A 25,464-nucleotide genomic window follows, 5' to 3' on the forward strand; every position below is an offset into this window, starting at 1 on the left:
CATCGATGTTCTGGAGGAGGTTGAGTTTTATTTGGAAATCTGACAGGCATGGCTGAACAGTGAGCTTTAAACAAAACAAACAAACAAAACCAAGACAGCAGCACTACAGGTAAACGATACTAGTGTTGGAGAATGTCATATTAAACATAAAGACTTGCACACACACACATTATGCACTCAGGTCATTCACACACACACATACACGCACACACTGTCAACTCCATGTCAACATGTGGACATCCTCCATTAATAATCACACTACATCCAGAGGAATTCCAAGCACTTAGAACAATTACCCACAGTGCAATGAATCCAACTATACACAGATAATTTATATATTTTATGTATATAGGGTATTTAATAAACATTATTCCATTTAAACAGTTTTCATTAAGTCAAAGTCTTCTTAACTTTTCATAAATAGTGAAAAAAAAAAAAAAAAAAATGTATTGACAGGTCCTCACCACTGTGATTCAAAAATGGTCCCAGAAAACAAACATGGAAACATAAAAATACTAGTGTGCATGATTCTTCAGCAGTCTCCAAACGGAGAAAGACGATCAAAATCACCAACAGAAAACAAAGATCAGAGGAGGGGACTGGGCAGAGGGATAAACGTTGATACTCACACTCACAGCACAGACTGGTTACTACATTTACAGGGGTGGAGGGACTCTGGTTCACTGTACAGGTTAAGATCAGACAACAAATCAAGCAGACTGTCCACACATTATCCCACAACAACCACGACATCTTCATGCCCGTTCAGTACTCACAAGACCTGACACAACTGGATGGCTTTAAACAATATGGATAGATCACATCTACTGGGGACACAGCTGTCAAGTCGACCGCCGACATGTTTCTGTTGCCATCCCATCCTGTCAGACCCTCGGCGTGTAATGGAAGTAGGTGAAATTCTCCTATTTGTTCTTGCTGCTTCGTTGTGGAATGAATGAGATGGTGTTTGTATGCGGACATTTATTTTGTAGATAGGATGAGAGCCACGATGAGGCCGTAGAGCCCCAGCACCTCAGCGAAGATCAGGATCAGGATCATGCCCACGAAAAGCCGGGGCTGCTGGGCGGTGCCTCGCACTCCGGCGTCGCCCACAATGCCGATGGCGAACCCGGCCGCCAGACCGCTCAGGCCCACGCTCAGACCAGCACCGAGATGCAGGAAACTCCTGTTGGAAAGAAACAAATTCAACAAGGTTAAACCGCCTGAAACATATAATACGATTAAATAAATATGTATGTCAAATTAACAAATCAGTTTTGAATCCCTTCTCTTTTTTCTCATCTTCATTCATTAATGAATCCAATCAAATGTGACTTGGGGCAACTAGCTAAACCAGCCAATCACATAAAGCCACACTTGTCTGTAGGTTGGTAAGGTGTGTGTGTGTGTGTGTGTGTGTGTGTGTGTTTAGATCGGGGATCGGTTGCGATATTCAGCATTTTTACAATAATGAGAAGGTGTGTCAGGGCTTTAAGGCAGCAGCTGAAGTTGCACTTAACATCAAATCCTCAAACCAAAGATGTGACCCAGGACCAGATTATCATAGTTTATAAAAATGCAGTCGTTACTATGTTTGTCACCGATAACAGAGACTTCAGTCCGCAGTGTGGTTCATAAACGTCAATGATAAAACAGAGAATTGTAGAATAACATCTGGCTTCATGACCACAGAAAGTTTTTGCATCACATCTACACTTGTTTCAGAAAACAAGTTGTGACCAGTTAGCTGTTCACCACCTGCCAAACACAACACAACTGAGAGGCAGACATAGTAAATGTCGTATGTGTACAGATTGTAAAGCCCTCTGAGGCTAATTTGTGATTTTTGCATTTACAAAATTAATTTAATTGAAATTGTAAATGTACCGTGAAGAAGAAAATCAAACATTTAGCAAAAACAGATAAAAGGCTTCGTAAAGTGGTTGAAATAAGTAGTGGTTAAAGACATCATTAGTAGCTTTAGGACTATTTGACTAATGAATCTCTTTGAGTTACTTGACTTAAATGGTTTTTTCTTCTATTGTGTCTGAGAGTAAAGGAGGTTTGGGGTTATGTGTATGTGCTTCATCTCAAAAGCATACATATGGAGAAGATGCTGTATGAAATGGACTCCTGTATCAGAGGTTGATCTTACTTGTAAAGAGTGATTCTCTCAGAGATGTTGTTTGCTATCAGCACAGCCACCACCAGCCCGTAGATGGCGATGATACCAGCCATGACCACGGGGATGATGGACTTCATGATGAGCTCTGGCCGCATCACAGACATGGCAGCGATGCCTGTGCCGCTCTTCGCCGTCCCATACGCTGCTCCTAATGCTGCGAAAGAGAGGAGAGACTTCCTGTTAATTCAGCCGTTCAGTTCAGTCGGTGTTTACAAACGATTCCTGACAAAAACATCTCAGGCCAGACAAAAAATGGATTTCGGATCCGGCTTGGTGAGAATAATAAATCAAGACGATCGATTTCAGATCTGACGAGCAGGTAACCGACAAAATGAAACAGCGGATGATATTCGACTGCCAGAGTTCTCCCGCCCAGCCATAAATAACTGAGAAAAAAAGCGATATATATATAATTGAATTTAAAAAAAAAAAAAAAAAAAAGAGGTGTATCGTGCTAGTTTTTAATGCTTCCTCACAAACCATGTTTGAGAAGTGATTGATGGTTGTAATCTGGACCCATAAAACCTCTCCCACTTCTAAACTATTTTATACATTTTAAGTTTCCCTTTTTGCTCTGCGGTCACCTCACGCCTCACTGTTATCAGCTTGTCACATATTTATAATCACACTGCACATTAAAAAGGTCACTGAGAGTACGTTGGGAGTTTGTTCAGTATACCTTGTTCAATCTAAAACTATACAGTAGCCTTTTTTTCTGTATACTTGTTTTTGATTCCAAGTTCCCTTTTTAGGTTTCCGTTATCTGCTCTTAATCATATCATCCTGCTGTGTGATGTTTACAATTAAACGCAATTGTATTAAAAGACTATGTATAAGCCCCTTGGTTTGCTGCCTCCCATGAGCTATCTTATTTTATGTCTTTTACCATGTTTAAATTATGCAAACAAATACAGACTAGAGGACTGAAGCTCAGTTTTTGTGAGGTGCTGATTAAACTCACGCGTCCAGCTGTTTGTTCAGGTGTCAGCCAGATAATTACTTTCCTTGCATTTACCCTTCCTTCACCAGGCAAACCCCATCACATGTGAGGGTTTATCCCAGGTAGAGGTTAATCTACTACAGTTATTTGACACAGCAATCCTTCTCCACAGATGGATGACCAGCACGACGGTCAGCACAATGAAAAATGGAAAAAGGCAGTGCCAGGTTTTCTGTGCTACCCTCTGTTACCTGGATAACTTCACACTGTGCAGGGAGGCCAATTACTGTTCATCATACATGGATTTGACGACAACAAGCAGAAAGAACTCTGAAAACAGGATGTAACCAGCTAATCATTAAAACCAGCAGGGGCAAATAAATAAATAAATCCTTCCACCACTTCTCACTTTCTGATGTGGGTGTGTTGACACTCTCGAGGGCCATGTTCTTATCGACTCACTACATGCAATTTTTAGCAAGAATTGTGTGAACAAGCAACCCATCATTTCTCCAACAATTTAAACCATCTCTGTACCAAGCTACTCTATTCAGGGAGGGAACAGCCACACAAAAGAAAAAGTACAACATAACTTCTGACCCCTACAATGTTAAATGCATCATGTGCCACTTGTCACCAACTGTGCATCCCTTAGATAATTGATCAGGATGGACATCACATGTCCCGTGGGTCTTCAGTCAAACACAGATGTCGCCTACTGGATTCTCAGTTGAGCTGCCTCGAGTGTCACCTCAAGAAATCCATCGTGAACATTGAAACGGTTGTGAAACTTCAGCAGCACACCGGAGGTATTACTGAAGGGGATAATATATTTCTGATTCAAAGCTTCTAAAGCCCAAATAACGCTTCTGTCAAGGTGTCTCCGTGTGCATCGGGGTGTGTAGGAAAAAGCATTAAACAGAGGCCTCAGGCAGTGCTGAGCTATACAAGTATAACTGTGTTTCACATTTTCTTTGCGACACAGTGTCGTAGCAGTGTCGAAATGGCGACGCACGATGAAGCAGTGTTATTTCTAAGAACAACAGTCCCTACATGTCGTTGATTTAGAACAGGTATACCCGAGCTACCGAACAGACACCTCAGACACCACCTACTGATTACAGATGGACTGAACCATTTGGGTGTTTGCCCGAATGTGACCGATCCACATTAAACACAGTTTCTTGGTCATTGTCATTACAAAATGTAGAGTTTTAGATGCATTCCTTCAGGCACGACGGGGAACCATCTCAGGTTTAAAGCCACGGCAATCCCTGGCATGAATCAAAGGTTCATGCAGTTTGATTTACAGATTTTCTAAATGTATGAATGAGAGAGCTCGGGTGTCGGATGGTAGATACCCCTGGATATGAGACAACTGTCATTCAATGGTCAAACTCCACAGAGTGTCACGTGATGTCAAAACCATTTTTTGTTTTTCTTTTACTATGTCTCTTGTTGTGCACTTTACTCTATGCTGCTGTAATCCTGTAAATTTCCCCGCTGCGGGACTAATAAAGGATTATCATATTTTAACCAAACCATCAAACCAATCAATCATTTCCACATTATGGAGACAGGTGTCTGCAGAAATCACCTGATTGACTGCAAATACAACAGAAATATGCATAAACAATGATGCATATTGGGTTATTTCCTCTTTGACAAACTGGGTGTGCATGAATGAATGGATGGATGAATGAATGAATGAATGGATGGATGGATGGATGTTCAATGGTCAAACTCCAGAGAGTGCCATGTGATGTCATAACCAAACCATCAAACCAATCAATCATTTCCACATTATGGAGACAGGTGTCTGCAGGAATTGCCATCACCTGATTGACTGTAAATACAACAACAGAAATATGCATAAACAATGATGCATATTGGGTTATTTCCTCTTTGACAAAATTAATTTGCTTCTGCACTATACTTTTGCTCTGGTTTATGCTCTTAGATGCTTGTTTAAGAAAGGAGATGCACTTATGACTTCTGGTGACTAGTAGTTCTCTTGAATACCTATGTTGAACACACTTCCTGTAAGTCGCTTTGGATAAAAGCGTCTGCTAAATGACTGTAATGTAATGTAATGTAATGTAAAATGTAATGGATGGATGGATGTTCAATGGTCAAACTCCAGAGAGTGCCATGTGATGTCATAACCAAACCATCAAACCAATCAATCATTTCCACATTATGGAGACAGGTGTCTGCAGGAATCACCTGATTGACTGTAAATACAACAACAGAAATATGCATAAACAATGATGCATATTGGGTTATTTCCTCGTGGAAAAACTGGGTGTGCATGAATGAATAAATGAATGGATGGATGGATGGATGTTCAATGGTCAACCTCCAGAGAGTGCCATGTGATGTCATAACCAAACCAATCAATCATTTCCACATTATGGAGACAGGTGTCTGCAGGAATCACCTGATTGACTGTAAATACAACAGAAATATGCATAAACAATGATGCATATTGGGTTATTTCCTCTTTGGCAAACTGGGTGTGCACTAATACGTGTATTCATATTAATTTGTTTCTGCACTATACTTCTGCTCTGGTTTATGCTTTTAGATGCTTGTTTAAGAAAGGAGATGCACTTAGTAGTTCTCTTGAATACCTATGTTGAATACACTTATTGTAAGTCACTTTGGATAAAAGCATCTGCTAAATGACTGTAATGTAATGTAATGTAATGTAATGGATGGATGTTCAATGGTCAAACTCCACAGAGTGCCACGTGATGTCATAACAATGATGCATATTGGGTTATTTCCTCTTTGACAAACTGGGTGTGCATGAATGAATGGATGAATGGATGGATGAATGGATGCATGAATGAATGGATGGACAGATGGATGAATGAATGGATGGACAGATGGATGAATAAATGAATGGATGGACAGATGGATGAATGAATGGACAGATGGATTAATGAATGGATGGACAGATGGATTAATGAATGGATGGATGGACAGATGGATGAATGGATGGACAGATGGATGAATAAATGAATGAATGGACAGATGGATGAATGAATGGATGGACAGATGGATGAATAAATAAATGAATGGATGGATGAATGGATGGATGAATGGACAGATGGATGGATGCATGAATGAATGGACAGATGGATGGATGAATGGATGGAGAGAGGGATGAATGAATGGATGGACAGATGGATGAATAAATGAATGAATGGATGGATGGACGAATGGACAGATGGATGGATGCATGGATGAATGAATGGACAGATGGATGGATGAATGGATGGATGGAGAGAGGGATGAATGAATGGATGGACAGATGGATGAATAAATTAATGAATGGATGGACGAATGGACAGATGGATGGATGCATGGATGAATAGATGGATGCATGAATGAATGAATGGATGGACAGATGGATGGATGCATGGATGAATGAATGGATGGATGAATTAATGAATGAATGGACAGATGGATGGATGTATGAATGAATGGACAGATGCATGGATGAATGAATGGACAGATGGATGGATGAATGAATGGATGGACAGATGGATGGATGAATGGACAGATGGATGAATGGATGGACAGATGGATGGATGAATGAACAGATGAATGGATGTTCCCCTCAGTCTCCATCACTCAGGCCCTTCCTGTACAATAAACTCCACAATAAACCAATAATTTGCATTAACAGCAACAACAACAACAACCAGCAGTATATTGTGTGCCCTCCCTGTGCTGCACAATAAACACACTATAAACACACAATAAACACACACTATAAACACACTATAAACACACTATAAACACACTATAAACACACTATGAACACACTATATGAACACACTATATAAACACACTATGAACACACTATAAACACATAAACACACTATATAAACACACTATGAACACACTATAAACACACAATAAACACTCTATAAACACACTATAAACACACTATAAACACACTATATAAACACACTATGAACACACTATAAACACACTATGAACACACTATAAACACACTATGAACACACTATATAAACACACTATAAAAACACACTATAAACACACTATGAACACACTATATAAACACACTATATAAACACACTATGAACACACTATGAACACACTATAAACACACTATAAACACACTATGAACACACTATAAACACACTATGAACACACTATAAACACACAATGGACACACAATAAACACACTATGAACACACTATAAACACACTATATAACACTATGAACACACTATAAACACACTATAAACACACTATAACCACACTATGAACACACTATAAACACACTATAACCACACTATGAACACACTATGAACACACTATGAACACACTATAAACACACTATAAACACACTATAAACACACTATGAACACACTATAAACACACACTATGAAAACACACTATAAACACACACACACTATGAACACACAATAAACACACTATATAAACACACTATGAACACACTATAAACACACTATAACACACTATGAACACACTATAAACACACTATAAACACACTATAAACACACTATAACACACTATAACCACACTATGAACACACTCCTGGTCAGCCTACGTCATCACTGCTGTGACCTAACCAGAGGAGTTGGCCCGTGAAGGAAATCGTGTAGTTACCGCTGAACACCATGGCCGCGGAGGCTCCCATCACCGCGAAGAACGGCGCGTATTCTGGGCTCTCTGAGGAAGACATCGTGTTTATCTTTTATCTTCTTCTTCGTCTTCTACGTTTAATTATTCTTCTTCTTCTTCTTCGTCGTCTTTTATTCACGTCTCCTCCGGAGCTGCCAGATCACCGGTGCAGAAGAAGAAAATGGCGATTCGGAAAAAATCACGTGATCAAGCCATGTCGGACCGGTCCACTTTCTCGCAAAACGCGGGGGTGCTCCACACAGAAATATATCAAACTATTGTTGTTTAACGCACTGTAAAGTAAATTATATTAATTATTCTTATTAGATAGTAATGTAAGCACAATTTGTACACACACACATAACATATATTTAATACTACAATATGATGTGTAAGTAGTGTTTGCAGGGGTAGGCTGTGGAATGGTATGTTCTGCTGCAAGTGGACTGACTGCAGTTGAAAGCATGCTGTTGTTTTAATTATAGGCATGAAATAAGATAAGATAAGATAAGATAATAGATAGTAAAATCAAGCATAAACACGGTGTTTGCTCTATAGTTTAAAAATGGAACAACAAATAAACAAGATTAATAAAATGACCATAATATCCAGTATATAGCCATTCTCCTACACAGCAGTATGTTGGATATACCTATTTATAATAACAAGTAGAGGTCAATTTAATACAACATTAGATTTTCTCTAGGAGTCAAACATTATGCTTGTTTAAGAAAAGAGATGCACTTATGACTTCTGGGGTCAGTAGTTCTCTTGAATACCTATGTTAAATACACTTATTGTAAGTCGCTTTGGATAAAAGCATCTGCTAAATGACTGTAATGTAATGTAAACAAACTAAGACTGTCCTGATTGAGTGACCTGGAGACACATATTGGATCTGCCTGTGTCAAGGTGACACTGTAAAATGTAATGGCAGCTATAAGAACATGTCACCTCATAATTCAACATTTTTTCTTACCACATCCTGTTCTACCTTCTTTACACAGTCTAGTTTCTGTGTTTTGCTCTCACAGCATCCCTCAGTAAGTCTTGATGATGAAAGATGTTTTTTGTACGAGACAAACATGTCAAGATCTTTGTCATAGCTTTTAATAATCCATTGCCTTGAAAATAATCATGCACAGTTTGCATTTTCAGAATAATAATAGTAATGATATAATAAACTTTATCCATCTTGTAGCACTTTTTGTACAAAGTGCTTTACAGTGTTTTATAGAGAAAAACATCTAGGAATATAATAGAGCAGATAAAAACAACACATATTTAGAACAGCAGATAAAATCTAAACAAACAGGGATCATAAAACAGTGAGGGATGGAGATCAAACATTTCCTCTAAAGTGACACCACTACCTTCAAGAATATTACAACAGTAATGTGTTTACTTTTGATTTTAAATAAAACAAAAAATTTAAACAAAATCTTGTTGAAGAGTCCTTGAGCAAGGCACTCAATCCTGACCTGTTCAACGGGTGGGATCATCAACCAAACATAATAAATTAATGTAGAATTCATTTAAAAACGTATAAATACATTTTTAATCAATATCCCACCAGAGTTATGATGAATTAATACATGGATAAGAGAGGTAAAATATTGAATTAACCACCCTCAGTGCTACGTATATAACATTTCTTACTGCCTTTAGTTCAATTGTGTCTCGATAATGTACTTAAATCTTATACAGGAATAAAAAGTGAAAGCAGAGAGCCAGAAATGTGCTGCACACTCATGACTGTCAGCAGCCTCCTCGCTGCATTTCAACATGTGACCCGTTCCTGCTCCAAGTTCAACAATCACTTCCTTACAGTAGGAGGATGATATGAATTTACTTTGTTGGAAACGTTAATAAAATGTCTTTTGTTTGCTTTGCTACTTGTTTTTAAAAAAAGCCTGAAACAAATTGAGTAATTTGACTGTTGCAGCAAACAAACTTACGTGTTGCAATATGTGTTGTAAGTAAACACAATGCTAGATGTTGTGAAATATTACAATACATCAGTTATACTTTTTGTAGCATGTTATTTTAATTATTATTATATATTATTATTATATCATTTTTAAAAAACGCCTTTTGAAATCAGCCTCTTAGTGCCGAATGGAACCATAAGGGAACCTAAAATAGTGATTATATATTATATACATAATGAAGGTATAATTTACTACTAAGTCCCAATATACACCATTATTCCAGCAGTATCCACATCGCCATCTGTTGGCTCATTTATTGCTTGCATCCTGATGGATTTTTTACTCCCTCCATTCATGTTTAGACAATAAATTACAAACTGAAATTGTGACGTTAAGGACGGTTTGTTCCAACAATATTAAGGCACATGCATCAGCTTAGAAATAAAAAAAATAAAGAAATAAAAACGATCAGTTATCAAGTGTTGGAGATCAGGCTTGCATATTATCTTTGTTACTTTTATTGTTTTAATAATTAAAGTATGTGTGTGGGAATCAGACACAAGATTAAAAAAATATATAATAACATATCACAAGCAAAAGAAAACAAACCACAGGTTACAGACACACTGTATTTTAATGAAAGATTAGGATAAAATAATACACTTTTAATGAAATAAGCAGACATTAAAAATCACCATAAATATGCTACATAATCCTAATCACACTTTGCTCTAACACGATTGAGTGATTTGATCGGCAGCTCCGTGTTAGACTACACACAAAACACATGAAGGAGAGATCTCATCAGCATTAGGTAAAAGTGAAGATGTCCCGACTGTGCAGTGGAAAGTCTACATGTGAACCCCAGGCTAATGCTTCATCCAGCTAAAGACATCTCAGCACTGACACACACACACACACACACACACACACACACACACACACACACACACACACACACACACACACACACACACACACACACACACACACACACACACACACACACACACACACACACACACACACACACACACACACACACACACACACACTAAAATGTATACCTACAAGCAGAAGACATTCATACCAGATTTAAGAATTCCTGCAGGAGACTTTTGTGGGCTTTAACGTCACTAATTCAACATCCTGATTGCCTTTAACAAAATATGAACAAGTGTTTCAGTTCTTACCATAAAAACATGAATGTCACTGATAAAAAAAAAAAAAAAAACCCTCCCACTGCTTTAAGCATTCCCACACCCTTTCATCACTCAAAAATGATCTACGGGTTAAACAGGCCAGTATACTTTACTCAGTTTGGGCCAGATATGTCTAAATGTTCACCTTAAACTCTAAAGGAAAACCCCAAATAACTGCATCTCATATGTAAAAAAGGTCAGATTATTTGACTTGCCGTGGCCTCGTCCCCACACGGCGAGACTGTGAAGCGCTCATCACTCAAACACACACGCTTTAAAATCCAACACGCACTCGCGCCTGCGTGACTACGTCTCCCAGTCGTTCACACACAAACCCTGCACTCATTCAGTCCATGTCCCCAGCACAACTAGCAATCTGGATAGCAAGATCAGCAAAATGTTTTGTTGTGGTCGCTGGAAAAACAACATGAAGAGCAGAAAAAGATAAGGCGCCACATGCTATTCTTTGCGAAGCCGTACGAAGTGAAAGTGAGACACAGCGATGGCTCGTACGCGGGATGAGGAAGCTACACTGGAACCCTTTTTAAGTCGAGGGGGATGCAACCTTTGAAAAAAAGTCATGGAGAAAGATGATGATTTCCCTCTCAGTCCCAGCCATTGTCCTTTATCATGTGGGACAGCTCGATGATAAACTTCCCCTCCTTGTACTTCTGACTCAGCTCAAAGGCTTGTTCCTGCAGGAGAGAGATGCATAAGTGTTATCAAAGAGTAATCAGACTTTAACTGTAAGAACCATCCAGTAGTAGTCTAAATAAAAGGACACTCTAATGTTTCATTTACTTCAACTATAATACAATTTGTTTATTATGATCACTTGTTTCTGTAGCTTTCGGCCCCAATCAATAAAGTTATTTCTCCTACAAAGCATTGTAACATATTACAGTATGATACAATGAGTAACAATAAGTTGTGGAAATGTGTGCTTCATTTTTTTTAAACTACTGCCTGTTAAAAAGCTATATCCTCATGTAAATAACAATAAACAAACTATGTCATCTGCAGCAACGTCATTAAATATGCAGAGAGAAATAAAAGTGTGTTAGAAGGTTACCAAGTAGCTTCTGGCTCTACGCATGTTACCGCTGTAACCACAACGTAGCTGACGCTCGCTTCCTCACAAATGTGATTACACAACTACACTACAGCGACAAAGAAACCACAAGAAATGTGATTGGTCATTTTCATCTGATTATGTCTTTTCCCACAAGTTTCTGTAACCAGAGGGAGGTTGTTGATAGCTCAGCAAGCTTCTGCTTTTCAGTAACACACATTTATAAAAACCACTGCAAACATTCTGTTCAGCTCCTACACTCATAAAAGTAAACACTGCAAATAAAATAAATCCCCTGGATGTAACTCCAGTTTTCTAAGTACGTGTGGAGCCTGCCATCACTCTGCATCACAGAGGGGATTAAAAGTAAAGCAGGACACGGATCAGATCACCTGTGCTACATCCTGCTAATGTTTCTGTGGATCCATCAACGGGTGAAATCTGACGCTGAACCGTAAATCAAGTATCTGTGGCGGGAACCATGTTAACCCCTTTGGTCAAACATGTGAATGAGCTTCTATTTCTCTCACATGGACGTACTTACATATTTCCAGCCCAGCGTGGTGTGACAGTTTTCACAGTAGATGTCGGCGACTGCGTGAAGTCCTGTGAGCAGCAGCCTCTCCTCCGCAGGACCACAGCCGACGTTCACCCTGAAAACCAAACGCAGGGATGTCAAACAGCAGCTCCTCTCTGATTGACAGAGGGCTTCACAGTAATTAATCTACTCTCATTTCCATTTACAACCAGTAAAGGACCTACCGTCCTATATTGCTTAGTTTAAGGGGAAAAAAGGTTCACGAAACAGTCACGGGGAAGATGCCTTTCCAAGAAAACATTTAGAACGGAGCTTCACTAAAACACATGATCAGCATCAATTTGATTTAAACCTTGAAGTTCGATTAAGTGCTGGAGTTAAAGGGCTCCCATTTCAGGGTTGGATTCTGTGTATTTCTGACCCACTAACCCAGAAGAAGCGTCACTAAAGTTAACTTAAAAGGTTCATTCGAGAGAAAATCGAATTATCTGTTGGTGATGTGGTTTGTGTCTGACACTGGGAATTAGTTTTCATGGAAAACTTGACTATTGTAATAATGAAATGATAAGCTGGGAAAACAAAGAAGATCATACATTCACTAACTTCTTTTGTTTATGTGACCCACAAAAACACTTGATCTAATACTAACACTAATCTGATCAGAAAAGATTTGATTACAAAGTAATGAATAGAAAAGAACATTAAAAAAAACTACAAGTCACTTTTACCAGTCTACACAGTGATTATGGAGATTAAAATACAACTGGAAACCTAAAATATGAATAACCATAGTGACTTTTATACAGTCATCGTGATAATGTGTAGTAATATATAAAAACAAAATACTCACACAGAGTTAAAGAGGTAGGCTCGGCCTTGGCTGCCTTGGAAAGACTAAGAGACATGGATGAAAAATGAAATAAGAGGAGAAAAATGCTTCATGTTTCCACTGTGAATCAAACAAAAACACAATATGAAATCCATCTTTTATTAATTTCCTAAATGTCTACAAACATTGGGAGATTTATTTTTGTATTAGATCAGTCCAGTTTTTCCAGTTTTCCTACTTTCTAAACTATGTGAGAGTCATGGGGCGGCGTTTGGTGCCACCTTAAACGATTATTAACAACAACAAAGTGGCAGCATACCGACCTTGGAGATGAGATCGTCATGGTTGGCCAGATGGGCGCGACAGTGCACACAGCTGTAGCGACGGTGGCACGAGTCCAGGTACGCCTGGAACGTCTTGGCCTTTGTCAGCTTCACCATGTCTGAGGAAGGAAGCAAGATGGTAGTTAGAGTCTCCTAAGACCAACCGGTTAACCATACATGAAAATTCAACATTCTCACTCTGATTACATTTTCAGCTTTCAGTGAGGAAGTGAAAGATATCAGACACGGGCAGGTTTCACATCTGATAATAAAAAACACAATGCTGCAAAGCTTTCACCCAACATGCCCTGACCTTAATGTTAATAAACTTTGAGGCATGAACTGGCCAGACAACATTCATACTGACAATCAATTTTGTATTCCAAACAAGTATGAACCAATGATTTGCTGGTTGCAGCTTTACAAATACTTTGCTGGCTTTTGTCTTTTTTATATGATTATGTTAAGTAAGGTGAGAATTTAAAAAATACATTATAAGACAAAACCCTGGGCTCAGGCCCCTACTGACTTTCACACTTTATTGACCAAGTTAATTGATTTAAAACTACAAAGTCCATTCCCAACCAGGAAAAAGAAACAAAAAGGATGAAAAGTTAGTTAGCAAGGTAAATCAGTAACTTTTTTAATCAAATTGATAAGATGTGATTTAGAACCTCATAACTTTTCATCAGCATCTCATAATTTAGAATATTAATTTGGACTATGTTTCATTTTTCCTTGCAGACAGCATCGGACATTTTAATCTGTTTGAATCAGAATCAGCAGAATCAAACTTTTGACTGGTACTGTATGTGTGTAAATATGCAAATAATTTGACTCTGATTTTTAAGTTGCTTATGCACAGTTCAAAGGACAATTACAAGAATATACAAGCAGCTTAAAACCATGTAAACAAAGCTGAAAAAGGTTGTTAAAAATAAAACTACTGTGTAAGAAGGTGGGAAATATGTGTATATATTAAACACTACATTAAACACACTCTACTCACATATGGATACATTTGTATAAACAATAAGTATACCTTTAATATGATTTAATTTCCAGCATGTTTGTGTTCTTTTTAAAAAGCACAAAAATAATATAAAAGCATAAACCCAAGTGAATTGTCCCAAATCATGTATTTTTCAAAGTCAACCACTTCAAACAAATCAAATAATGCCACTTCAGTAACACTTCCTATGCACAGTTTAAAGAACAATTTACAAGAATATACAAGCAGCTTAAAACCATGTAAACAAAGCTGGAAAAGGTTGTTAAAAATACAACTACTGTGTAAGAAGGTGGGGAAATATGTGTATATATTAAACACACTCTACTCACATATGGATACATTTGTAAACCAATAAGTATACCTTTAATATGCTTTAATTTCCAGCATGTTCCTATGCACAGTTTAAAGAACAATTTACAAGAAAAGTAGAATTGCAGCTAAAAACAAGGTAAACAAAGCTGAAAAAGGTTGTTAAAAATAAAACTACTGTGTAAGAAGGTGGGGTAATATATATATATATATATTATATATATATATATATATATAATATATATATGAAAGTACTAGTAAATAATGTGCTGTTGGGTTAACCATGCAGACACTGACATATATTCCTCATTAAACACACTCTACTCACATATGGATACATTTGTAGAACCAATAAGTATACCCTTTAATTTCCAGCATGTTCCTATGCACAGTTTAAAGAACAATTTACAAGAATATACAAGCAGCTTAAAACAAGGTAAACAAAGCTGAAAAAGGTTGTTAAAAATAAAACTATTGTGTAAGAAGGTGGGGAAATATGTGTATATAGTAAACACACTCTACTCACATAAGGATACATTTGTAAAAATAAAACAATAAGTATATATACCTCACATAAGGATACATTTGTAATAAGTATACCTTTTAATTTCCAGCATGTTCCTATGCACAGTTTAAAGAACAATTTACAAGAATATACAAGCAGCTTAAAACAAGGTAAACAAAGCTGGAAAAGGTTGTTAAAAATAAAACTACTGTGTAAGAAGGTGGGGCTAAAAACCATGTAAACAAAGCTGTTGTTAAAAATAAAACTACTGTGTAAGAAAGTAGGGAATATATATATATATATATATATATATATATATATATATATATATATATATATATATATGAAAGTACTAGTAAAATGTGCTGTTGGGTGAACCATGCAGACACTGACATATATCCACATAAAGCATGCACTGTGTCAGGAGGACTCAGCTTAGTGAGCTTGCTTCCTGGTTGAGACACTTTGCAGAGGGTTGTTTGTGCAGTCAGGCCTTGCAGCATGTTGTTGCGCCATAAATACACAGTGAGACTAAACAATGACCCCCAAAAAAAGGCCTCACACATCTGTGGGCTTGCAGGACAGGAAACACCTCCATGTTGTCTCTGAGCTGCCTGGTGCAGAATGCATGAGCCCAGGTGTGTGTGAGTGTGTGTGTGTGTGTGTGAGTGTGTGTGTGTGAGTGTGTGCTCACCTGTGAGGAGCTCCGTGCGGACCAGAGTGACTCACAGCCGGAGATCATGCAGCAGAATCGGCTGCAGAGAGGTCGAGCTGTCGGTGCGTCGACCAAGACAAAGACAACCCAGACTTGCTTGTTTTTTCTTTGATTTTTGAATTTAAAGCTTTAAAATAAAGCTGGAAAGGTGCGACATTAAAGCAGGGATCGGACAATGCTGGCTGGCTGACAGCTCGACTGTGCGGCTGCGTCCAAAAAATGTGTTTTGTTTATGAAAACACGCAGAGGAGGAAGTCTGCAAAACAAATCCGCCTCGACCAATCAGAGGCCGCGTATGACGTAGGGAATGTGGGTCAACCAATCAGAGTGGACGTCACATGAGGGCCCTTCATGTGACGTCGGTGTGAGTGTTGTTATGCTTAGTGGGCTGCAAATGGATCAAAGTTACATAAAATAAGTGTTTTATTTTATTATTATTATTATTATTATTATTATTATTATTATTATTATTATTATTATTATTATTATTATTATGTGATTATATTCAGGGAATGTTTTTCTTTTGACAGTAAAGATTCAGAGGTGGTTTGGTTGTTGTTGTCTCTTTATTTCTGTCTTGAGGCCATTTCTGTCTGTAAATATTATATTTCAGTTGTTGTGTTTTTCTACTGTTTTTGTTGCTTATTTATAATACTTGTTTTTTTTATTTTTTTTTTTATTTTTTATTTTTTTTTTTATTTTTTATTTTTATCTTGTCTTTCTTTGCTATGTCTCTTGTTTGCACTTTACTCTATGCTGCTGTAAGCCTGCAAATTTCCCGCTGCGGGACTAATAAATTATTTTATCTTATCTTATTTTATCTTATCTTATCTTATATGTACAGTACCAGTGAAAAGTTTGGACACCTTCTTCTTTATTTTTATTTGCTTATTTATAATACTTATTTTTGATCTTGTTTTTTTACTATGTCTCTTGTTTGCACTATCCTCTATTACATTACATTACAGTCATTTAGCAGACGCTTTTATCCAAAGCGACTTACAATAAGTGTATTCAACATAGGTATTCAAGAGAACTACTAGTCACCAGAAGTCATAAGTGCATCTCCTTTCTTAAACAAGCATCTTAAAGCATAAACCAGAGCAAAAGTACAGAAACAAACTAATACGAACACAATAGGCTGCTGCTGCAATCCTGTAAATTTCCCCGCTGCGGGACTAAAGGATTATTTTATCTTATCTTATCTTATTCGGTGCAATACAATAGTTATAATAGTTTCTGTCTGTATATACAGCACCAGTCAAAAGTTTGGACACACCTTCTCATTCCATGGTTTTTCTTTATTTTTTATTAATATTGAAGACATCCAAACTATGAAGGAACACATATGGAATTATGTAGTAAACAAACAAATGCTCAACAAACCAGAATATGTTTTATATTTTACATTCTTCAAAGTAGTTGAATGAGAAGGTGTGTCCAAACGTTTGACTGGTACTGTAAATGTGGAGCCTATATGTTGTATGCAGGCCGTTTGCACGGAGGAAAACATTCCCTCAGCACAGCACCATCAATCAGACATGTTACTAACACCTAAACACACTCTCACTATCTTAAAAAAATCAGACAAATAGCACATATTCATATTTTGTTTATAACATAATGTAAACCATTTATTGATTATCACAATTGTTGCAGATTCATTTCTCTGACAATTGACAAAGTTAATAAAATAAATAAAAGTTAGTCCCTTTTTGGAAATCCTTCCCTGTAAGGTTTGATTTATTTGTCTAATTCCAACATGTGTAATATTTGGATCTTAACCACACTTATATATATATATAAGCGACGCTATAAATATTACTGGTGAATGCCATGTGTCTTAAACTGTAGCTACAGACCTGGTTGAATTGTTTCTCTTCTGGGTCAATCATTTAAACCTTTGCTCTTTGCTGTATTAAATACCTCAGTCTGCACTGATACACTTATCCTCCATTGACTCACACTGCAAAGCACAAGTCAGGTCAGAAAAGTGCAGCCTTTGTTTCCCCACTAGTGATTGATTATTATCACAGCGGTGTGGCCGGACTTTGACCGTAGCCTGAGAAAAACAAGGACACAGGTGAGGCTAACTGTACATATAAACCCTCTGTTTGTGTGTGCCTGCACAGTAGATGAGTGACTCTATTAAACACTACATTAAAGACACTCTACTCACATATGGATACATTTGTAGAACCAATAAGTATACCTTTAATCTGCTTTAATTTCCAGCATGTTTGTGTTCTTTTTAAAAAGCACAAAAAAATATATAAAAGCATAAACCCAAGTGATTTGTCCCAAATTATGTATTTTTCAAAGTTACCCACTTCAAACAAATCAAATAATGCCAGAAATAACATCAGACAAAGTCAAAACAGAGTCACATTTTCTCTCTTATCATGAGAAATGGGATTGTCAGGTGACCTGGTGCAGCTGGTTAAATATTCACTTCAGTAACACTTCTGAACCATTGCACTATTATTTCACAAACTGACTGACTGAAATGAAACAAAACTCCGGACTCCCAACAAACATGGATGCCACCAAAATCTCACTTCTTTAAAAACCCTACAAAGACCCTAATCCACCAGCAGGCTACCGAATCATTTCATTCATAAACACAGAGATAAAAATCATAAAGGTCTCAGTCACAGACCATAAAAGGTGATTCCTTCTATAATCCATGCAGATCAAACCCTTTTACCTCTTTCAGTAATACATGCAGGCTGCTCAGTTTAATAAAGAAACCACCAAAGGGTTCCTTGATAGAGAAAAAAGCTTTTGATAAGATTCATTTAAAATATCTATTTACAACATTAGAGAAATTTGGCGTTGGAAGATCATAAAAACTTCTAATTATTCTGTAAACTGGACCAAATCCTCTGTCCTCCCAGTACGGATCACAAGTTGGGATGTGGCAGCTGAAACACCACAAATCCCATAATGCACCAGTCAACTTATATATCTACAAATTCACTGTCAGAGCTGTTCAAACTAAACTTTACCCCAGGTAATGAGAAGGAAATAGGGGGGAGCCTTCTGCTTTACATTATGAAATTATTCTTATGATTTTTTCCTTTGATGATTATGATTATTGTTATGTCTATATGTGTGCATGTTGTGTTTTTATTTGTCCTTTTCTACCACTTTTTAACAATGTTTTAAATTATATTTTTACAGATGTTTATTCATTTATTCCTCAATTTCCTCCTCGTCACGTGCACATTCTTCGGGTTGCTCTTACACATACATAAACACACAACACCCTTTCACACGTACAAAACATAAACTAACATAAACATAAAGATGGTCTGTAAACCTTTGTCCGTCTAGTTGTAACCTTTCTCTACTCTGGCCAATGTGCAATAATAAAGGGGAAAATGTAGCATTATAGTTGCTTCTGAGAAGAATCATTGAGTCTGGGCTGTGATTGACACTCTGAGGGTGGTTGCCGTAGAAACGACCTGATAGCAGATAGGTCTACCTGAAGGGTTGAGATTAGAGAGTTGAATGATAGTTTTGTTCCCACTGCATGGTGTCTAATAGACGAACAACTCCTCGACTCATCTTGTCCCGGTGGATGAAATGGGTCTCACACTTTCTTCTCTTTCACAGTCTTTTCTTTACACAATCCTCGTCATCAGAAAGCTTCTGAGTTATTAATTGTTGTTGTGATGTGAAGGCGTTGTTGGGGTTCAATCCTGACTTCTGTTTCTGCAGAGGTAGCTGGACAGAAGAGTCGGGTAGTCACTCATCACTCCTGTGGCCCCGACTTCAAATGCAGCTTTTATGTCTTCGTCTTTATTGCACACAAACAAATGCACCTGCAATTAAAGAAACATTAGTCAATCATAATGATCGGTGGAGGGTCCTGCAGACCTAACAGCTAAAAACTACATACTTCAAATATTTTTTATCACCTTCTATATAATAAATAGAGAGGAAGGGTTCTCTGTCATCCCTCCTGCAGTTTCGAGCTACAATACGTGACTTGACCATCAATAACAAAAAACACTGTAGTCATAATATAAAGCAGACGTCAGCTTAAAGTGAGACATCGGAGCATCACAAACTGCAGTGTGACCAAAAATACAGATATCAATGTCGTGGCAGCAGCATTGTGATATTCTTTAGTGTTAGAAATATACACAGAGTACTTATACTGACATATATTTAAGTCTTCTTTGTTACTACTACTACTACTACTTACTCATGAGAGCATGTTTTCTTTGTGTGGTTTCTCTGCTGGAGGAAATCTCCCTTCTCTGTTTTCATGTGGATGACGAGAGGACAAGCTTTTCTTAGTTACTACCTCAGAATCTCTCATAAGCATTCAAATGCGTTGAGGCCTTCAGCAGCTGACAACTCTTTGACATATGACTTTAATTGTTTTCATGCTCAAACTATTCGGTGACATGTCATGGCAGGACGATGTGGGTGACCTCATCCCAGCAGAGACGGCTCACATCAGGACAGAGATGATGCACCAAACACACGCCTGTGAGAGCTTTACGATTAGTCCCGAAATACTGACATGTGATGTGCATTAAACCATTTAGTGCTTTGGTTAAATTAGGTTGTACAGTTGATGATCAGTCACAGGCAGACACAAGGGGAAAAGAGAAATCTGCTAATGCTTTTGTTTATTTGCATCCGAGAATTATGATTTGATATTTGAGATTCCACATCTTTCAATATAACTTTCAATATACCATGTGCAATATTACTTTTTAATACTTTTCAATATGACAGTCATTATTATTCTGACTAACATGGACAATATTACTTTTTCTATTTTAGTATACTAATTGTATTAAATGTATATTTTATTATTTCCTCATACACTTTATATTTTCTTGTTTTTATTCTTATGTTGTTGTAATTTGCTTTTTCTATTTTTATTTTTATTTTTAAATGTATTTCTTGTTGCTTTTCTATTTTGCACTGGTGTTAGTATTACTTCTTATACACTATAAGACGGCGTAGTGGAGAGCAAGGTAGTTCTCCAATCAGAGGGTCGGTGGTTCGATACCCGGCTTCGGCAGTCGATGTGTCCTTGGGCAAGACACTTAACCCCAAGTTGCTCCTGAAGGCTTGCCATCGGTGTGGACTGGATGATGAATGTTAGTTAGAGTCTGATGGTGGCACCTTGCATGGTAGCCTGTCATCAGTGTGTGAATGGGTGAATGATATGTAATATACTACTGACTGTAAGTCGCTTTGGATAAAAGCGTCTGCTAAATGACTGTAATGTAATGTAATGTACTATACACATGTATGCATATTTTAATCAATCGCTTTTCTCTTGTTCTTCTTTTGGTCAATCTCTGGCACAAAAATTTGCTTCTGTATTAATACATTTCTATTTAATTTCATCTTCAGCTGTAGGATTTAGGAAGCTAGGTGTTGAAAGGTATCCAGTGGATGTTTTCACCACTGGTGGAGGATAATGAATACCAACAGTTCATGGAAACCTATCTGAGTATCTCTGGCTAAACACCGGATTTTAAAATTCAGATGATTCATTTCCTTTGGTGTTTCCTATTCTGATGCACCTAAAAAAAGCATCATGAATGAAATCAACTCTGCTTATACATAAGTGGTTTCATACCTGAATTCCACGAGCCGCGAGGTGTTTAAACAGACTCTTCCTCATTGTTACTCTGGAAAGACAGCAAAGATAAACATATATATATATATATATATATATATATATATATATATATATATATATATATATATATATATATATATATGCAGTTTTTACAAAAAATAGCAGTAAAACATTCAGAATTTGTACAACAAACAACATAATTGTAATCCAATATCTGATTCATGATCATAAAAGCATCACCCTTTCTGCTGATAATCTTCTCATTCATGCCTTAAGTTTTTCTTCTCTGACATGGTTGGTGACTATATAGATTTCTACATCAAAACAAAGTCACAGGAAACTTTTCACTCACTTGTCCAACAAAGAGATGACCAGCTTGTTCCTCAGGATGTGCTTCTCGGGAATGAAAGTCCTTCAGCACACAGAGACAGAAAAACAACAGACACATCTGTATTGTGACACATTTATCTCTCATCGAGCATCAACTTAGAGAAGAAGAGAGAGATAAATAAAGTAGTAACCAACAAAGTATAAACTCAGATTCTGTATAATACCACATGCATGGGCACACACGTGGACTCGACATGCAGCCTCACCTGTTGATGATGCACGGCAGGTAGAACTGCAGAAGACTCTCTCCCAGCGGGACGAAGGGCAGCAGGCCGCTGTAGAAGAGGAGCAGCAGCAGCACACCTCGGCCCCCAGAGAAGCTGTACGGCATGGAGCCGTTCTACGGAGAAGAAGAGATACAGAAGGGGATTCAACACTGATGCAGAGACAGTTCTTCCTTTAAAAACATGCAATTACAATATGATCAAAGGCAAAAAGAAATGTGATGTTGGCTGTGAATTGATGCTGCACAAGTATCTTTGTCTCCCCCAAGTGGTGTATGTACCGTCCTGAGGCATTCCTCCATGACGGTTGATTTCACACCGGCCCAGAGAGTGATCTCCTCTCTGTTGTAGCGTTTAACCAAGTCAGACACCTACACACAGAACAAGAGAGGGTCAACAATGAGATATGAAGGTGTATCAGCCTATATGTTGATGTTAAAGAAAATGCTCATAAGAAGAATTTGTTGTCTTTGAAAGAGACCACTTTTACGTTTAAAATTGCTGAGCATCACAGAAGCATGAACAGTTTCATATTTTGGAGATTCTTTTACATCTTTGCAGCAAACTGCTGAAACTGCTCCTTTTTAAAAAATGTACTGCACCTTTTGTATCAGCTGGTTGTTGTTCTCTTTGATCTCAATGCTGACGGGCATCTCAGGGAACTTCCTGAACACGTCCTCCAGCAGAGCAAACTTCCTGTCTGCACCGCTGCTGTAGCGACCTGGAGGAGGGATGTGTGAAAACTAAGGTCAACACTCACACGCACACATACACACACACACACACACACACACACTTTCTGTTCTACTTCTTCACTAAATGTTTTTCCGTTAATGTTTGAGAATAAGAGAATGTGAGGAGGAACTCACCTTTATAGAAGGTCACCTCCAGTCTCTCTTTATACAGAGGCAAATCCTAAAAGAGTTGAAAGCAGATGTAAAGAGAAAGTTGTATTATAAAGTTATACTATTATGATATTGATTGTGATTACCATTTTAAAAAGTTCATCCACGTAATGTAGAGGAGTTGCTGCACGCGATAAAGTTGGATGCAAAGTCAAACAAGGACATCAATTTTAATATAAGGACTAAATGTTTCAGAACACACAACCCTTTGTGTGCTTTTCGGTGTCTTAATCTGGTACAACACACGGCATAGGTGTGTTTATGACATCATTTCAGGGGCCTGTGGCTCACAGCAGCATTAATGAAGGTAGTTTGCAAACACACACATTGACGATAAAGATGCATTTCAAGGTTTTATCTAAGTGCAGTAACTTGCTCATTTAGAAATCATGCATGCTGTGTGAAATGTGGCTGCAAGGCATTGTGGGTGAATTTAAAGTATATATATAGTTCTCTATATATACATATTTATTTGAAATGTAAACGCTAGTAGTTAATGTTTGATATGAGCATCTCATCCCCCTTCCACTTGCTATTTTTGGCCTCAGCAGGAGCTTGTGTCTCAGCTTGACCTTGTGACCTTTTGTCCTGACAACAGAAGGATCCGGCTGCTTACCTGCAGGTTGAGTGAGGAGATGGTGACGTCGTGGCCGGTCTGCCTCAGCAGATTCTCGTCATGTGACACCACCACGTGTCCGTCACGGGTTAAGTGACAGTCCGTCTCCAGCATCTGTGTGCCCTGCTGCACCGCACTGGAGGAAAACGTACATTTGTTACTTCTACAGCTTTTGTTTGCTTTTACTCTTCCAGCTTTCTGAACTGTGAGCCAACAGGCGTCTCCTAAAATGCTGTACAGGAAACTAAAATTCATGCAAGACTTGTCGTCATAAACAATTGATACAGCAAACAAAGGACTGTTCAAATTGTTGCATATTTCATGAAGCACATATTTTGCACTTATTTTATACAGTACATGATTGAATGCAGCCCTGAAAACCAGCATCTTAAATACTCTTTAGATTTATATTTTAGCAGTAAAAGTATATTTTTGCAGATTCCCAAAAATGTGTTGCAAATCTCTCTCTACCGAGCAGATCGAGGCAGATTGCAGTCCACTAAGAGCCTGGGTATATATATACATATAGATCCATACATGAGGTCTGACCTCTGCTTTTAACCCATCCTAAGCATTAAGAGCTGCTGTAAAGCAACCGGGTAGCAACTTCAGGTTCAGACTTGCTCGAGGACGCTTCGATTCACACCTCGTCGCTCACCTCCTGAGTTTGGTACTCACTGTGTGAACGCCTCCATGGTGCTCTCTATCCTCTCCCCACATCCTGGTGACAAACAGAGGAGTTAGGGTTGAAGCACCAGTCCCCAAGAAAACACACGTCGCTACATTTGGACAACTTTTCTCACAGCTGGGAATCCTTTCTGAGAATATTGCATCACTGTCTCTACTGTAGGCGAGGAGGACACGGTGGATAGAAGAAAAACCTCTGAGCAGACAACTTACTGTGAACCCTCAGTGGTGAAAAAAAATCATATTGATTTTAATAAAACATTGCCAAATATTGAATTAGCCAGATACACTGTGAGACACTAAAATAGAGTTTCCAATCAAAGTGTAGTGATTTTACATATTTTTGCTGCAGGTTAACAACATTATTGAGAAAAATAAAGTTTTCCACCTTCACCTCGACATCAAACACAAGATCTTCAACCCAACAGGGTGTGTGCAACAAGTGAGTGAACTAAGCCTTTACCTCCTCTGTGTGAGATGTGCGTGCAGTAAAAAGCCGTGCGTTTCTTCTTGTGGAGAATGTGCGGGTTCTTCAGCAGGTACACCGAGCTGAGGGTGTATCCACCCAGAACCGGGAGGACGAAGTACAGAAAACCGCTCATCCTTTCCTTGCAAACACCACAGTCCAGTGATTCTCACACAAGCAAAAGATAATGAAGATCTGCAACAATCCCACTTTGAGTGTACAGATCCAACAGCTTTCCTGAAGACAAACTGCTGTCTGTATTTCTTGGAAGATAAGAAAAAACTGGACAGACTGGATACGAGTGAACACAGCC

At 38.0% G+C, this 25,464-nt stretch overlaps 3 protein-coding genes across 3 annotated transcripts; all 3 read right to left on the reverse strand.

Moving 5' to 3' along the window:
* On the reverse strand, nt 1-7,974 carry atp6v0ca (ATPase H+ transporting V0 subunit ca). Its single transcript, XM_054607537.1, has 3 exons — nt 7,796-7,974; nt 2,156-2,339; nt 1-1,186 (listed from the first exon to the last, which is right to left on the reverse strand). The coding sequence occupies exons 1-3, from the start codon at nt 7,869-7,871 to the stop codon at nt 982-984; spliced, it is 465 nt and encodes a 154-aa protein (XP_054463512.1). The 5' UTR covers nt 7,872-7,974; the 3' UTR covers nt 1-981.
* A 2,382-nt stretch (nt 7,975-10,356) lies between these two features.
* ypel3 (yippee-like 3) lies at nt 10,357-16,523 on the reverse strand. The gene is made up of 5 exons (XM_054607721.1): nt 16,226-16,523; nt 13,706-13,824; nt 13,404-13,447; nt 12,560-12,668; nt 10,357-11,638 (listed from the first exon to the last, which is right to left on the reverse strand). Exons 2-5 carry the CDS (start codon nt 13,820-13,822, stop codon nt 11,549-11,551), a joined length of 360 nt encoding a protein of 119 aa, XP_054463696.1. The 5' UTR covers nt 13,823-13,824; nt 16,226-16,523; the 3' UTR covers nt 10,357-11,548.
* A 1,438-nt stretch (nt 16,524-17,961) lies between these two features.
* Nucleotides 17,962-25,464, reverse strand: gdpd3a (glycerophosphodiester phosphodiesterase domain containing 3a). Its single transcript, XM_054607795.1, has 10 exons — nt 25,149-25,464; nt 24,677-24,719; nt 23,999-24,134; nt 23,347-23,392; nt 23,080-23,198; nt 22,759-22,848; nt 22,460-22,593; nt 22,216-22,275; nt 21,861-21,912; nt 17,962-20,073 (listed from the first exon to the last, which is right to left on the reverse strand). Exons 1-10 carry the CDS (start codon nt 25,285-25,287, stop codon nt 19,945-19,947), a joined length of 948 nt encoding a protein of 315 aa, XP_054463770.1. The 5' UTR covers nt 25,288-25,464; the 3' UTR covers nt 17,962-19,944.

Source organism: Anoplopoma fimbria, chromosome 11 (assembly GCF_027596085.1).
Source record: "Anoplopoma fimbria isolate UVic2021 breed Golden Eagle Sablefish chromosome 11, Afim_UVic_2022, whole genome shotgun sequence".
In the NCBI taxonomy this organism is placed as follows: domain Eukaryota; kingdom Metazoa; phylum Chordata; class Actinopteri; order Perciformes; family Anoplopomatidae; genus Anoplopoma; species Anoplopoma fimbria.

Bases quoted from the DNA above. Each gene is read 5' to 3' on its own strand.
- gdpd3a (XM_054607795.1), bottom strand. From the start codon at position 25,287: ATGAGCGGTTTTCTGTACTTCGTCCTCCCGGTTCTGGGTGGATACACC. The intron at 23,393-23,998 runs GTAAGCAGCCGG...CAACTCTTTTAG, and splicing joins TCTCCTCACTCAACCTGCAG to GATTTGCCTCTGTATAAAGA. The intron at 20,074-21,860 runs GTATGAAACCAC...CTTTAATTGCAG, and splicing joins TCGCGGCTCGTGGAATTCAG to GTGCATTTGTTTGTGTGCAA.
- ypel3 (XM_054607721.1), bottom strand. From the start codon at position 13,822: ATGGTGAAGCTGACAAAGGCCAAGACGTTCCAGGCGTACCTGGACTCG. The intron at 13,448-13,705 runs GTCGGTATGCTG...CATGTCTCTTAG, and splicing joins ATGACGATCTCATCTCCAAG to TCTTTCCAAGGCAGCCAAGG. The intron at 11,639-12,559 runs GTAAGTACGTCC...TCTCTCCTGCAG, and splicing joins CCACGCTGGGCTGGAAATAT to GAACAAGCCTTTGAGCTGAG.
- atp6v0ca (XM_054607537.1), bottom strand. From the start codon at position 7,871: ATGTCTTCCTCAGAGAGCCCAGAATACGCGCCGTTCTTCGCGGTGATG. The intron at 2,340-7,795 runs GTAACTACACGA...TCTCTTTCGCAG, and splicing joins CGCGGCCATGGTGTTCAGCG to CATTAGGAGCAGCGTATGGG. The intron at 1,187-2,155 runs GTAAGATCAACC...TCTTTCCAACAG, and splicing joins GAGAGAATCACTCTTTACAA to GAGTTTCCTGCATCTCGGTG.